General features: G+C 49.1%; 1 protein-coding gene across 1 annotated transcript in view; it reads right to left on the reverse strand.

Annotated features, from left to right (window-relative positions):
• The window catches only part of ITGA2B (integrin subunit alpha 2b), a 16,084-nt gene extending 1,886 nt beyond the window's left edge, over positions 1–14,198 (reverse strand). The window contains exons 1-29 of the mRNA XM_027873221.1: positions 13,114–14,198; positions 12,246–12,367; positions 11,957–12,054; positions 11,502–11,670; positions 11,243–11,292; positions 10,990–11,035; positions 10,587–10,715; positions 10,350–10,397; positions 10,130–10,173; positions 9,770–9,823; positions 9,500–9,552; positions 9,108–9,316; positions 8,797–8,979; positions 8,366–8,411; positions 7,883–7,993; positions 7,732–7,787; positions 7,469–7,620; positions 6,942–7,067; positions 6,696–6,763; positions 6,126–6,273; positions 5,895–5,987; positions 5,665–5,744; positions 4,857–4,937; positions 4,500–4,629; positions 4,144–4,296; positions 3,532–3,663; positions 2,061–2,174; positions 1,795–1,896; positions 1,490–1,609 (exon numbers count right to left, since the gene is read on the reverse strand). Of these exons, the coding sequence (XP_027729022.1) occupies positions 1,490–1,609; positions 1,795–1,896; positions 2,061–2,174; positions 3,532–3,663; positions 4,144–4,296; positions 4,500–4,629; positions 4,857–4,937; positions 5,665–5,744; positions 5,895–5,987; positions 6,126–6,273; positions 6,696–6,763; positions 6,942–7,067; positions 7,469–7,620; positions 7,732–7,787; positions 7,883–7,993; positions 8,366–8,411; positions 8,797–8,979; positions 9,108–9,316; positions 9,500–9,552; positions 9,770–9,823; positions 10,130–10,173; positions 10,350–10,397; positions 10,587–10,715; positions 10,990–11,035; positions 11,243–11,292; positions 11,502–11,670; positions 11,957–12,054; positions 12,246–12,367; positions 13,114–13,301 (3,105 nt within the window). The 5' untranslated portion in view covers positions 13,302–14,198. The remainder of the gene's footprint in view (positions 1–1,489; positions 1,610–1,794; positions 1,897–2,060; positions 2,175–3,531; positions 3,664–4,143; positions 4,297–4,499; positions 4,630–4,856; positions 4,938–5,664; positions 5,745–5,894; positions 5,988–6,125; positions 6,274–6,695; positions 6,764–6,941; positions 7,068–7,468; positions 7,621–7,731; positions 7,788–7,882; positions 7,994–8,365; positions 8,412–8,796; positions 8,980–9,107; positions 9,317–9,499; positions 9,553–9,769; positions 9,824–10,129; positions 10,174–10,349; positions 10,398–10,586; positions 10,716–10,989; positions 11,036–11,242; positions 11,293–11,501; positions 11,671–11,956; positions 12,055–12,245; positions 12,368–13,113) is intronic.
• Positions 14,199–15,852: the final 1,654 nt, after the last annotated feature.

Genomic DNA, 15,852 nt, shown 5'->3' on the forward strand with positions numbered 1-15,852 from the left:
TTCCTCATCTGTTAAATGAGCTGGAGAAGGAAATGGCAAACCACTAGCAGCATGACCCCAGGCAAGTCACTTAACCCCATTTGCCTCAGTTTCTTCATTTGTCAAATGAGCTGGAGAAAGAAATGGCAAACCACTCCAGTATCTTGGCCAAGAAGACCCCAAATGGGGTCACGAAGAGTCAGTCATGATTGAAACAACTGAACAACAACAACATTTTGCTTGGCTGTCCCCCATGCTCCTCCTCCTCATCTCTGCCTCTTGGCTTCCTTCAAATCCCAGCTAAAAACTCCACCTTTGACAGGAAACATTCCCCATGCCTCTTAATTCTAGTGCCTTCCCTCCGTGGATCATTTCCATTTTATCCCCTGTATAGCTTGTTTCTACCTAGTTATTTGCATATTGTGTCCTCCATTAGACTGTGAGCTCTTTGAAAGCAAGGACTGTCTTTTGCCTTTTTTTGTATCCCTAAAGCTTGGCACAGTGCCTGGCACACAGTAGGTGCTTAATAAATGTTTATTGGAGGGGCAGCTAGGTGGCACAGTGGATAGAGCACCGGCCCTGAAGTCAGGAGTACCTGAGTTCAAATTCAGCCTCAGACCAAACACTTGACACTTACTAGCTGTGTGACCCTGGGCAAGTCACTTAACCCCAATTGCCTAAATAAATAAATAAATAAATAAATAAAAAATAAATGTTTATTGGCTGACTGACATTTCCTTCACCCTTTTAGGTGCAAGGTGTTCTCTAATTGGTCTAGTTCTCAGTCAGTTTCCACAAGTATTTATTAAGCCCTTACTAGGTGAATAATAAATAGGACCACCAGGTGGCGCCATAATGCATAGAGTGCTGGGCCTGGAGTCAGGAAGACTCATCTTCCCGAGTTCAAACCTGGCCTCAGACACTTACTAGCTGTGTGACCCTGGGCAAGTCACTTCACCCTGTTGGCCTCAGTTTCCTCATCCATGAAATGAGCAGGAGAAAGAAATGGCAAACTACTCCAGTATCTCTGCCAAGAAAACCCTAAATGGGGTCACAAAGAGTCGGACACAAGTAAAAGACTGAACAACATGAGATTCCAGGGAAACAATGATACACATTTCCTGGGACGGCCCCTATAAACCAATTCTACAACAAAAGTGAATAATAGTGGATAGCAAAGAAAAGCAAAGTCAGCCCCTGTTCTCTATCATATTCATTCATTTGAACAAAGGTACTGATAACTCGACATAACTCTGTCCCCCTCTCTTCTCCCTCCCCCCTCCCCACATGTGTGATTTAAGAGAAGATTGGAGAGAGAACCACACTTATTCCAAAGGAATGAACCTCGGGCACTGCATCCCCAGGTTGTGAGAAGTCTTTGGGGGCAGCAGATCTTCTCAGATCTCATCACACAACTGGGTGGCTTCTTATTCCCACAATAGTAAAGGCTAGACCAGTGGGCTATCCTTGCCCTTCCTCTTCAAGGCCCCAGCCCCCCTTGTGTCCTTACCTTCCACATTACAAGGATGAGCAGGGCCAGCAAAAGTAGACCACCCATCACGCCCACGACCACCCACCAGGTGGGAATCTCCCTTTCTTCCAAGTGTACTCGAAGTAGATTGGTCTCCACCTGGGTGGACAACCCCCCGACTTCATTTCAGAAACATCCCTCCAGATGGGGCAATGGCCTAGTGGTCCCCAGCATGGGTGGACATATCCCCAACAACCCTCTGAGTCGAGGACAGAGCCCCTGGTCCGCACCTCCTCCCCATCCCTTCAGGCCTAGCTGATGCAATCCCACCCTCCTGAACCAACCGTAACATTCCCATGAGGCAGGCTCTCAACAGGCACATTGTAAGGCAGCCCAGAGACGTTGAACCAGGCTTCAGACTTCAGGACAAACTGTTCCAAGGGCCTCTGGTGTGGGGAGGGTCAAAGAAGGAAGGGGAGGTAAGGAAATACTGTCACCCAGCATGAGTCTGAGCACACTAACCTGTATCCACATATAAATATGTCTCATGTACATAACTCATGCTTTCTCCAGGATTCCAGCAGTCCCTGTTAGCTACCACCCTTGGTACCTTGAGGAGGCCAGGCATCCACAGAATGGTGGATATGGTGACCATGGCCCGCTGGCCCCGCTCCATCTGCTTCAGCTCGCACTCCACCCAGGTGCAGGGCCAAGTGTTGCAGTTCTGTCAGGGATATTGCCAACCCGTCAGGTTACCCTTGGCTCCCCCTGGACCCCCAGCTCTCTCAACCCCTCCACTCCCAGGCTCACTCTTCTCCTGCCTCACCAGGTAGAAAATGAGGGGGTTCATTACTTTCCATAGACTTCATATGTACATAGCCCTTTAAGGTTTGCCAGGCCCTCAGTGGACATTACCACCCTTGAACATCACAACATTCCCATAAGGCAAGTGCTATTATTATCCCCATTTTACAGATAAACACTGAGGTTAAGAAAATGTTGAGAAGCAGTGATTTGCTCAGGGTCACATTGTAAATGTCTGAGATGGAAGTTAATTTGAAGATTGAAGTCTTCCTGACTTCAAGCCCATAATTCTATTCATGCTGACTATACATACTAATGTATATATGATATAGATATGTATAAATATGTATGTATATGTATATCTATATCTATATATAAAATATGTGTATATCTATATGTATGCATGTGTGTATATATACACTCTGCATATATACAAACACACACATACATACATACACATACACATACATGTATATAGGTATATGTGTGTGTGTATATATAATATATATACAGCCCTTATACCCCTTTGTAAAAATGCCTTATACAGAAAAAGTTTTCATGGAACATAGTACTCAGAAGTAGAAGGGACCTTAAAGTTCATTTATTCCAATCCATTAGGGCAGCTAGGAGGCGCAGTAGATAGAGCACTGGGCCTCGAGTTAGGAAGACCTGAGTTCAAATCGGGCCTCAGACATTTACTAGCTGTGTGACCCTGAACCAGTCACTTAACCCTATTTGCCTCAGTTTCCTCATCTGTCAAATGAGCTGTAGAAGGAAATGGCAAACCACTCTAGTATCTTTGCCAAGAAAACCCCAAATGGGGTCAGGAAGAGCCAGACACGACTGAAACAACTGAACAACAACATTCCAACCTATTGGTTTTATAGATGGGGAAACTGAGGCCTGGAGAGATGAGACTTGTCCAAGATTACACAGATAGTAAGGAGCAGAGTCTGGATTTGAATCCAGGTCTTCTGACTCCAAATCCAGAGTCCTCAATAAGTGTTTATAGGTCTCCTTTCCCCAGCTCCTCCATCCCAATCCATTCCCCATTCATGTAGTTCCCAGGTCTTACATGGGGAACTCAGGCCACCCAGACCCTCTATCTAGTCGGGGATCACAACAGCAAGTAGTCATCATTAGACACGCTCGGGGAAAAGGCTGCTTTGAAAAGAACGGAGTCTGTGGTGAATGGATAAAAGACCTGAGCAAAGGGCTTCCCTCCCCAGGTGGCCCTGTCCTTGTTCCCACCCAAGGGCACGGGATAGACAGCTCACTAGGACTATCGGTTCTCGGAGCTCAGAGGGCTCTAGATGCTCTGCGATAAAAACATTCCTCTTCTCTCGTTCATGCTGGAAAGGGTGGGCGGGGGCAGAGCTGGGAGCAGGGGTCGGTTGCCCAACTTTCAGCTGCAGAGGTAGAAGCATGGATGTCCTCAGATTCAATGTGCTGAACGGCCCTTCCTAATCTCCCCCCTTTCACATTCTCAGCCCGAGGGTTTCCCCACTGGAACATCCAGCTTCCCACTCCCTACCTGAACACTGCTCCCTTCCTCACCTTTCCCCACTCAATTTCAAGGGAAGCTTTGTCCTTTTCCTCAAACCTCCGCCGAGCCTCTTGTAAGTCGATGCCTTGCTGTACTTGGCATTCTTGGACTACGTGACCTCTGATGACCCTTTCAGAATTCTGGGACAGCTGTCCTGGCCCTCCTTCCCCTTCCTTCTTTCTATCTTTCCTCTTTTTCCTTGACTTGGACTTCTTTCTGCTTGACCCCAGGGTTCCCTTGGTCACTCCAATCTGCCCTGACTTGCGCCCCATGGCTCTCCCTTCTCTACCACCTGTTTCCCACCCCACCCTTACCCCTCCCTGCCATCCTTGAAGATTCTTACATTGAGGGGATTGGGGGGAGGCTGAACAGAGCATCGGAGGCCCCCCTGGGCCTGAACATCCAGCACGTAGAGCAGGTCGTCAGTCTGGGAATGGCTAGGGAAGCCTATCCGAAGCCAAAACCCAATCACCGTCCCTGGACCCTGGTTGTGGAGCTTGGGGAGGAAGAAGAAAGGGAGTCGAGCACGGAGCTCCCAGCTTCCTTCCCTGACAGGATCACCCTGTACCCCCTCCTCACCCCCTTTCATCCAAACCTGGGAGATCACAAGTCACACAGGGCGAAGGCCTGAAGATGCAGAAGATTTTTTTTTCCCAGCCCATCCTGAGTCTAACAACATTCTACCCAGCTGTTACATACCTCAAATGCATGTTCCACCTTGGAAATATCTTCCATCTTGAAGGTACTCCTGTCTACAGTTATCGGGTCCTCGTTCCCCAGGGTCCCCTCAGGGGGTGGGGAGAGTACCACGGAAGCTGGGAAAGAGTTCCTGCCAGATACCAGAGCCCCCACAGGGCTGAGCCCCCTCCTTCTTCTACACATATGACCCTTTCATCTCATTCCATCCTCCTCCCTCCCATTCCATCCCCTCCCTCCCATGATCCATCCCTGTCTCCCATTCCAGTCCCCCCTCTCTTGTCCTGTCCTCCCCCATTCAGCAGCTTTCCCTCCCCTTCAAAGACCCAATGCCTCCTTCTCCAGACTCAGCCCCCTCACCCAAACAGCTCCACATAGGCTTTGGCCCTGACTGGGACCTCCAGTCGAAAAGCTTCACTGTTGGGATTTTGACTATTCTTGCTGTTGAGGGAGAGGAAGAAAGGAGATGGAGGGGAGGAAGATATGAAGGGAAAGCTCCCCAGCCTGGGGGCACTGCTGGGAGAGAACTAAGACTGGGCTTGCCTGGGGACACATCTGGCTTCTCTGAGATTTAAGGCTACACAGCCACAGGTGACTAAGGGCACAGAAGGACTTAACTTGTACTATAGCCTGCAGGAATGGGTTTAAACATTGATGCCTGAGAGACCCTAAAACTCATCCCAGAGAAACAAAGGGAATTAACTTCTTCTTTGGAGGAAGTTGCCCAGGAGTAGGGGCAATGAATGAGATGATGCAGCATGGCAGGGGAAGAAGCACTGAATTTGCAGGTAGGAGAACCATGTTCTAATCCTGCCCCTGCGACCCTGAGTCACATACTCCCTGGTCATCAATTTCCTTATAAGTAAAATGAGGGGCTTGAACCAGATGAACTTCCCAGGTGAAGGCCCCTTATAACACCAACATTCTATGACCTTTCTAGATGAATATATCACTAATGTTCCCATTTGAGGGGATGAAGGCAGAGATGTAGCCTCATTATCTCTTTAAATTTTTTAAAATATATTTTCCCCCCATTATATGTTAAAACAATTTTTAACATTTTTTTAAAGTTTTGAGCTCCAAATTCTAACTGTCTCTTTCCTCTTCCCTCCCTGAGATGGTAAGCAGTCCAATATAGTTGATGCATGTGCAATTATGTCCTCATTACCTCTTAATCTGCAGCAGAAAGGAGACACTATCCCCAGCTTCCTCCAGGTTTCCCACACTCACCAGCATCAGGATTCCCATCTGGAAAGGCAAAGCAGGGCAGATCAGGGATACCTTGTCCCCCATTCCAGCCTAAAGGCAAAATGCTTTAGAACCACTGGTTTGTGGCACAGACGCCCTCCCTCCCTCCCCTTCTCTCCCCTCTGGCCAGGCCAGGCCATGCCCCGTTACCCTGGTATCCTTCTTCATGGGGTTGCCCAGTTCACACAACACTAACTGACTCTCATTCTCCTTTTTCTGGATGCAAAGCAATTTCTCAAAGTTCTGTGTAAGGGAGGCAGGGAGAGATTTGAATTCACTGGTACCCATTTGAGGCCAGCAACCCAGAATAGTAAATGCCTTTCAGGCTCAGAGACACCTGCTATGCCTGAGAAGCGCAGAAGCAGCATCAGATGTCCTTACCTTGACATCACTCAGGGCCTGCATGAAATGGGCGCCTTGGGGCAGATAGACTGCCAGCTCAGCCTCATAGGCACCCTCACCTTCATTAGAGGCACTCATTCGCATCTCTAGCACATTGTCTGCCCCAATGAAGAGTGGAGAACCTTTCCTAGAGGAAGCATGGTGAGAGGACAGCTGGGGGCATGAGCCAGCCAAGGGGTGATAGCCATGTGGATGGGGTGGGGCATAGATGGTACCCATAGGGTGGGAGGGCCAAGGAGATGGAGATTGGGCATGAACAATGTGGGCACTGGGACGGGGTTAGGGGGAGGTTCAGGGGAAGGAGATAGAGAAGATGGAGAGAGATGGGAATAGAGGTAACAGGGTTCAGAAAATTACAGCTCAGAGCTGCAAGGGACCCTCATTTCGTCTGGCATGCCTGCTTTCCTTCAGTTATTCATCAAATTGAATTCTCATCTTACAGATGAGAAAACGGAAGGCCAGAGATGTTGATCCCAGGTCATAGCAGGAGGAAAGGGGCAAAAGCCGGATGAGAATATCATATGGGGGAGGGGGGAAGGGTCGGCTCACATGCTGGCAGTAAGTTGTAACTGAGGCACGCATAGGTCATCTTCCCCACAGTCCAGTATGATGCGAGTCTAGAGGGAAAGCTGTCACATCAGGAGTTGGGGCCAGGACTGAATAATTTTCTCATTCTACTCCCTTTACCTCATTACCCCCAACACTGACTGGCAACTCAGCCTCTTTTTCACTTTCCTTCTCTACCACCTCCTTTCTCAAGGTCCAACCTGGCTCCCTGGCTGACTTTCCCCTTACCTGCTGCTGTACATGAGTGTCTCCATTCAGTACGAGGGGCAGGGGGCCTCTAGCCCCCTCGTTCTTTAGGGACACATTAAGGCTGAGCACGATGGGACTCAGCTTGTCCCGGAATTCAGTCTCATCCTGGAGGTGAGATAATGGGAATGGAGAGTAGGAAATACCCTGCCCCCTGAGGCAATCCCCCCAACATACACACATCAGAGATTCCTCCAGTCTCAAACCTTCACCTTGAAATTCCCGCCTCTGTTCCCTCACCTCACCAAGCCCAGCCTTCACTACCAGGAGTCATAGGGGCCGGGGTAGAAAAGCAGAAATGTCAAGAATGAGATATTAGATTTTTTTAAGCTACCATTACAACTCTTTGCAACAATTTTAACACCAATTGAAATTCTCTAGTGGGCATTGGTGCAATGTCATCCTAGAACAGTATCCTCCTTAAATATTTTATTTTTCTAATGAAAACATTTGGCCTGGTGCTCTTCAAACTTCTGACGCTGTCAGCCCCAATCTTGCCCCTACTCTACCCGCAAGAAGGCCTTGGCCTCAGAGCAGATAGGGACATGTCCACTGTCCAGTTCTAATTCTAGAGTGGTGCTTGATTGCAGAGAACCCAGCAGCAGCACCCGCCGGCCTTGTCGTGGTTTCAACCGGTCCAGCTGTAGCTCAGCATTTATACCTGGGCACAAACGAAAAGGAAGGGCAGGGAGAGATGAGCTAATGCCAGTGTGGACAAACCCACCAGGTGTGCCCAGACCTGCGCTCCGTAAACCTGGACAGTGCCACTCACGAAGCTTCTTCGGGATGTTGTGACCAGTGATGCTCATACATATCTGGATATTGAAACTGGGAGGGAGAAAGGAGTCTTTAAGCATTGAGGTCCTCAGGCAAAAGCTTCACTCATCACTCTCTAGGAGCCCACATCTGTACCCTCTCCTCACCAGCTGACTGCAACTGTGGTCTTTGGGTTGGTAAGTTCACAGGTCTTCACAGCTGGGTTCAGCACTTCCGGCACCAGTAATCGGACAGTGGCCAACACCACAGGCTGGGCCCTAGGGAAGATGCATCAGACTCCTATGCCTCTGTTGTTGTTCAGTCATTTTCAATCATGTACAACTCTTTGTGACCTCATTTGGGGTTTTCTTGGCAAAGACACTGTAGTGGTTTTTGTCATTTCCTTCTCTAGCTCATTTGACAGATGAGGAAACTGAGGCAAGCAGGGTGAAGTGATTTGCCCAGGGTCACACTGCTAGTAGGTGTCTGAAGTCAAATTTGAACTCAGGTCTTCCTGACTCCAGGCCTGGTGCTTCATCCATTACACCACCCGCCTCTTTACCCCTACTGCAATGTGGCCCCTGTAAGTATATGCTTCTTAAGGGAGCCACAGAGATCCCGTATGGGAACTGCTCCATGCCAATGCTCACCTGTATACGGCCACTTGGCTGGCTCCAAATGCCCCTACCAGCAGGTCTGTGGGCACAGGAGGTAGGGTCAGAAATGAAAATACTGCATGTCAGGCCATATCCTCCCCCCATCATTAACTTAGAAGCTAGGGATTCCTCTTTGTTTATTCTTGTCCTTCTCCCCCATGGAAGTTTGGACTAATAAAGCTGAATAATTAGGGATCCAGATGTAGGATTCAACTTAGATCAAAGAAGGGGAAAAGAAGAGGTCTGGAGACCATGGAATGGTAGATCTAGGTGTGGGCACCAGGATAGAAAGATTTCCTAGCTGCAGTGCTCCCTGGCATTGGGAGGCAGTATCTGAGGAACTCTCCTCCCTAGTTTGGGTCTCTCCCAAGAATGGTCATACTAGATTAGAATGAGGGCAGCCTAGGTAGGAACAAGGCAGGCACCTGGGTATCCATTAGCATCAATGTCGGTGGCCCCTTTCAGGGCAAAGCCAAATCCAGAACCTTGGTGGAAAGGGCTATCTAGAACTTGCGATGGGCGTGGGCTCAGGCCCTCATCCTGTCCCTGGAATATAAACACTCGGCCCTGTCCACTGGGGCCTCCAAATGGGGCACCTACTGCTATATCTGAGAAAGGAAAGAGGAGCAGTCATTATGCTTCTTCATCCAGCACACTCAGAACCCAGGTCTATTCCTCCTCCTTCTCTTTCTCTTTCTCCTCCTCTTCCTCCTCCTCCTTGTGCCTTTGACCTCACCATTGTACCCATCCTGGTCCAGATCACCAACAGGAGCAATAGCTGAGCCAAAACGCCCATATAACTCTGTGCCAGTCAGATGTCTGGGGTTGCCCAGAATATGTTGGGTTCGCTGCTGCAGGTAGATGTATACCCTTCCTACTTCTGCCATCTTTCGGTTGGCTCTATGTTCCATGAAGAGTGGGGCCCCTACCAGCAGGTCATCTCTCCTGTTAAATGGTGTGATTGTCATCCCAAAGAGGAGGAGAATAGGACACCAACCCTACCAGGGGTCTATGGGAAGAATCTGAACTCAGTCCTGGTCTCATTTCAGGCACCAGGCTTTTTGAAGTGGTAGGTATAATAATGCCCAGTAGGATGCTGCCCCACAGTGGGATTTTACCGCTCCTCACCCATCCTTGTTGATGTCAGTCACGGCCACTGTGTGCCCAAAGTATGATGCAACCTGTAGGGAGATGTGTATTACATTCCAAGGTTTCTATCCTTTTTCAACTCAGGACAATCCAGATAGTTCTCAACATCTGGACACAACCCTGCCCAGTGGCCTTGCACATGACATTGACAACATAACAGAGTATAGGCAGGCATGGTCCCAACCATGGACTGCCTTCTCCCAAAGCCCAAATCCCTCCTGCCCCATCCAGGCTCCTTCTTCCCCCAACCTGCTCTCCTTGAAGAACATGCAGGACGCTGAGGTTCTGGTAAAAAATCTCCACCTGTGGGGAGGGTGGGGTCTCAGTTCCACTAGAGACAGGGGTGGATGTCTGGGGAACCTAGGGGCTTGGCAGGAATCATGAAGGGTCCTTTTGACTACTGGCCCCATTGTGGGGAACCCAGCCAATCATGAGGGATCCTATTAACCACTGGTCCCACTGGGGGATGGTCTGGCAATAGGAAGGGAGATGAGTGAGGGGAAAGGGAAAAGCACTTTAGGAAAGGTCATTCTGGAGTTGTGGATTGAGAAGATGGGAACTGAATTGGTAGGGCCATGGTGATGGAATTAGGAAGACTGAGGAACTCACCGCTCCCAGCGTTGTGCTCCAGTTGGGGGTACCCAGTACATATTCTAGAGAAGAATAGCCCAAGCCCTGATCAACTGGGGAACAACTCCTTACCCTGGGGTCCATGAGGGCCATTTATCTAGAATTTTCTCTTTATGTCTCAGGGGCTTGGAAATGCCTCCCTCTCAGGGATACCTCCCTGTTCTCAACCAAAACCCCTGGGTGAATGGAACTATCTTACCTGTATCTTTAGGGTTTTCATTAAATTCTCCCACGGCCACTGAGTACCCTGTGGACAGGGAGCATTCATTGACAGGGTACTGCTCCCCCACCCCCTCACCCAGGGGGAAAGGCTGAGGACCAAGGAAAAAAGGAAGGAGTGATAAAAGCAGGAGGGACTGGGTGAGGCAAGATGATGGGAGTAGGAAATATCCGGGCAGATGACCATGGGTTGGAGAATGAGGAAAGGACCCAATACCCCGGTAGGCATCCCAGTACTCAGGCTCAAAGACGTCCTTGGTCAGGTGCTGGGAGGGCACGGTCCAGAGGAGTGAGGATGGGGTATAGCTGGACACGATGTCAGAAAGCTGAGCCTGAGCTAGCAGACCTGGTGAGTGGAAGATGCTTTGGTTTAGGGCCAGTGAGGCCTTTTCCCTGCAGCACCCCTCTGTCCAGACACCCAGCCCAGGACTGGGGGGATGGCACATCGCGGCTCTGGGTGGCATTCTCATTCCAGTCACTCGGGGGGCCAAGGACGGTGTTCTGACACCTATCTCTCCTGGGGAACATTGGGGAAAACCTCAAAACAGTAATCGGAAGCTGGAAAGGGGAAGTGGGGCTGAGTATGGGAGGGGAAGGGCCTGACCGAGGAAGGATGATACCTATGAAATAGTAGCCTCCAGGAGCCCCTAGAACCAGCTCCCCAGACTGAAAGGAAAACACAGAAGGTGAGAAGAGAAGCTCCAATCCGACAGACATCTCCCCCGCCCCCCGCCCCATTCAATAATTCAAATCCAAGAAACGTTTAGTAAGGTCCTCTTATGCGCCGCTACACACGGGGCCCCCATTCTGAATCCTATCCCTCCCTCCCCATTCCAATTTCTCTCGTCCTCAGCCCTTGCACTCTTCATTCACCTGGGTGATCGTGGAACTGAACCCTATTTCGCAGTAGCGCAAGTCTCTGCCTGGACTCGGGTAGGAAGAGAGATGCGAAAAGAGAGGATGAGTCAGGTCAGTTATTCACCAGGCCAAGAGGCCGCTCCGGACCACAAAAGGGCAGGACCACGGAGAGGGGCGTGACCATCATTAAGGCCCTCCTCAGAGGCGTGGCCACTTCTGGGGGTAGCCCCGAGGGAGGGACTGGGCGGGTCGCAGAGGCGGGGCTGTGGCTCACGGTTGCCGTAGTTCCATAGGTAGAGCTGGTTCATGGCATTCTCCCGGCATGGGGCATACTCTGCCCGACGGCCACTCTTAGGGTGGGCCACGAAGCAGTTACCGACGGGGGTCTTTCCGGCCTCCTCGGTCAGCTCCAGCGCGTTCCAATGCTGCCAGGGAGCGCAGGCCTGCGGGAAGGGCGGGACGCAGAGGGTCCTGGGGATAGGGTGCTCATGGACTCTTTCCGCAGCCTCCCCCACACTCAGGGGCTTGTGACCTGGCTCTGCCTTCCTACCTCCTCCCCTCTCTGTGCCTGCCTACGGCTGCCCAGTGTTCGCTCTGTGCCCATCAGAACGCCTCTTCCTGCTGCTTATCCAATGCCCAAGCTCTAGCGGGTTCCGTACCAGTCTAATGCCCTACTTCATACCTGCCTTGTCCCCATCACTACAAGACCCATGCTTGCCCAGTGCCCACCACAATGTTGTCCTTCCAACTGACGACGGACGCGCCAAGCCCCTGCTTGGTCTTGAAGGTTTTGAAGGTGGTGGCACCCACCCTGCTGGTCTGATCCTCTAGAAGAGAGAGGAGACAACTTGGGTTGGAGATAAGCAGGGACCACATCCCATGGTCTCTCCAACCTGCCCTGCTCTCATCCCAGCAAAGACCTCTCTCCTGGTCGAATTATCTCCCCCCTCCCCTCCCTTCTATTGCTCATATCTCCTCTCCTCCCCCGTCCCCTTCCTGTCCAGGGCCCAAGACTCACTGAGGTCAAAGGTCAGGGGGTTGCAGGTAGTCCCCTGTGTCGCCCAAGGACATAGGAACACACCTCCAGTCTCCTCCCCCTCGGGGCTTAAAGCCCGTGGGGCTCCCACCACGATGCCAGTGCTGTAGGCAGAAAGGGCCCTGAGCTGAGGTCATCTGGTCAGCATCACCCAAGGGAAGCAGGGACAGGAAGATGAGGCTGATCAAACATTGTGTCGAGATACTGGGGCAAGGATTCATAGTAATGTAAGATGGAAAGTCTGAGTTCAGGGATGACAAACCATACGACTGGGTGTGTGCTGTGGGAAGAGTGTGATTTCCCATTGGGAATCTCAGCCTAGCCCTCAGGAGAATAAATAATGTCTGTCTTTAGTTCCTTTTCTCCCCCCTCTGTCCAGCCTGAATTCTCGTTAGGTATCTGGTTGTTTTCATGCAGACCATAGCACGTTCAGAGCCCCTTACTTAAGTCTGCTCTTTCTAGCTAGGTCAGTAATGCTTCCCCCACCCCCACTCCCTCCTACCAATACTAAACTTTATCTGTCCTGCTCTCAATCCTTTAGAAAGGATCATATCAACTCCTTCCCACTGTGGTACAAATGCCCAAAAAGGGCTAAAAGTGGGATTTCTTCCAGGGATAGCTAAATTTTTAACACAGACTTTATTCACACCATGGAATGGAGGGAATGAAAGGTAGAATTTCACACTCTGGGTTGGTGGGTGGATGATTGGAGGGACCCAGGTAACAGCTACTTTGCCCTAATGTTCCTAAAGGTTTGTCTGTAGATGCACTCACACATCCCTCACTTTTCCTCACTTTGGTCTGTCCAGGGTACCCACTCCACCTTAGCTTCCCTTGGCCCATGACTTACCCGCCATAGTCATCCTGGTAGAAATCCAGAGCGAATCCAAAGTAGCTGCCATTAGGGCCCACATAGAGGGCTGGCTGTGCAGCATCCAGGTTCAAAGCCCAGGCAGGGGGGGCACCACCAGGCACCAGAAGCAGCTGTATCCATCCCAAGAGCCACAGAGCAGGCAGCAGGCACTGAGTTCTAACCATCCTCCTCCTGCTGATGCCCCCTGAATAGGAACATTTTTAAGACGAGTTCTTCTTTTCTTTCACCCCACCCCTGCCAATCTCAGGAAGTTGTTCCTTATCAAGCCGGCCTCCAAAATAACTCCTTGAGTGACAGAGATGAGACATCATTCCTATAACAATACCCACTGAGTCTGCTGGTTAGGCAGGTGGAGGAAAACACTTAAGGAATGAATGCATTGGGCTGGCATTCAGAACTGAGTCCCTTGGGAGCTCTGGCACCCTACGGTTAGGGGGCAAGATCTTAACTTTCCCCCAATGAAGGAAGAAAATACTACTTTCCCTTTTCCCTTCCCCCACCTTCCCTTTTGCCCGGCAGATGCAATAGCCTAATATCAGCAACAGCTGTTTCCTTGCTTCTAATGACCAACGATCATTACCACAGCTCTGCAGCTTCCTCTAAGGAAGTGGGGTTGGGGTCATTCAAGTCTTATCTAGTGCACTGGTCATAGCAAATCATGGGCAGTAGTGTCCAATGCCTCTGGCATTGTCTGCTCCAGCCACTCAGCAGAAGACAGACAGTAAGGTTGAATTAGAGTGAAGTGGAAGCATTGTGGCATGGGAATGTGAGGGAAGCTATCCAGAGCAGGACACGAAGAGTACCCCGCGAAAAAAAAGGAAAAAGGGCATGGGGACAGATATAGCAGTAACCAAAGAAGCAGGACGAAGAGGAAGGTCAGAGGCAAGGAAGAGATGCTCATCCCACCTGTATTCCTCTGCTCGATCCATCCATTGTGCCATCTGGAGCCCCAGTTCTGTTGTTAGACTTGTGAATATTAGGCATGTGCCTTCCCCTGTAAATTATTGTATATTTTTTGGCTGTCCAGTCATTTATCATATTCGACTCTTCATGAGCCCATATGAGGTTTTCTTGGCAAAGATACTGGAGTGGTTTGCCATTTCCTCCTTCAGATTATTTTTATAGATGAGTAAATTGAGGCAAACAGCATTAAGTGACTTGCCCAGGGTCACAGCTGGTAAGTGTCTGAGGCCATACTTGAATTCAGGAACATGAGCCTTCCTGACTCCAGGCTCCACACTCCATCCACTTCAGCACCTATACTTTGTCTTTAATTGTCTATATTTTTGCTATACCTTTTCAATAGAATAGAGCTTCTTTAGAACAGAGTATACCTAACAGTGCTTGGGACAGAAGCATGTTACACATGCTTCTGTGTAACCCAGAGCCACCTTACCACCCTTGTCACCATTCACTGATTACTGTTATGTAGCTGCATGGTGCCAATACACTAGCTCTAAGCCTGCAGTCAGGAAGACCTGAATTAAAATTCATATGAAGAGTTAACAGCTGTGTGACACTCAGCAAGTCACTTAACCTTTGTCTGCCTCAGTTTCCTCAACTGTAAAATGGTGATAACAATTACATCAACCTCACAGGATTGTTGTGAGGATCAAATGAGATAATATTTGTGAATTGCTTAGCACAGTGCCTGGGACGTGGTGGGTGCTCAATAAGTGCTACTCCTTTCCTTGCTCCCTTTATTTATGCACTTACTGAAACAACAGGTTTCTATCCCATTTATGTGTTTATTTCAGTTACGGTGTTCCACTGGGAATGTGTGAACCCTCAAGGCAACAACCCTTTCAGTCACATATCATTAGTTATATGTCTGGCATATGCATGCTTAAGTGTATATTGGTAAATGATGGACTAAAGTAAGTTTCAAATTAATTCATCCCCCCTTCCTGTTCCCATTTGATTGTTTCCTTAGTCTCCCCACGAATTTCCCAGTGCACAAGGTCAGATGGTCAGGTTACATTTGCTTCTGTTGAACATAAAATTCGATTCTATAAATACCAGAGTGTTTATGTGCCCAGCAATATAGAGAACATGAAATTGGTATTAAGATACACCCTGCCCTTAGGAAACTTAAAGCTCACAAAAAATGGGACACACAGTAACAGACAAGTACATATGATGAAGGGTCAAATTGAGATGAAAACCCATAAAATGTTCTAACTATTCAGAGACCAATCTAAAACAGGTGGTTAAGGGAGAAGTGGTATCTGAGCTAGAGAGTACAGTGTTGGGATGGAAGCTACATCATTGGGTTTCACCACTAATAGAAGGTAAACCCCTGCATTTGAGTTTAAAACTCAACTGGAGAAGGAAGAGGGGGAGATATAGCTAAAGAACTGCATTAGATGAAAAAAGACCTGAGTTTTAGTGGAACACAAGGTCACTGTGAGTCTTGAAGTCAGAAATTTTAAGATAGAGTCATCTAAATAACCTGAGGAATGGACAAACACATCATGATACATAAATGTTATAGAATACTACTATAATGTGCTCTTACCAGTGTAATGGCCAACCAGAATTTCAGAGGACTAACAATGGAACATTGACTAATGATGAAGCATGCTTCCACCTCTGGATAGACATGTGAAGGACTCAATTCAGAATGTGACAATTTTTTTTCTTTAACAATGCAAATGTGGAAATTTGTTTTGGTTGACTACACATATTAGTAACGGATTTTTTTTTTAATGTGTT

This window comes from Vombatus ursinus, unplaced genomic scaffold (assembly GCF_900497805.2).
Source record: "Vombatus ursinus unplaced genomic scaffold, bare-nosed wombat genome assembly UNPS02014801.1, whole genome shotgun sequence".
In the NCBI taxonomy this organism is placed as follows: domain Eukaryota; kingdom Metazoa; phylum Chordata; class Mammalia; order Diprotodontia; family Vombatidae; genus Vombatus; species Vombatus ursinus.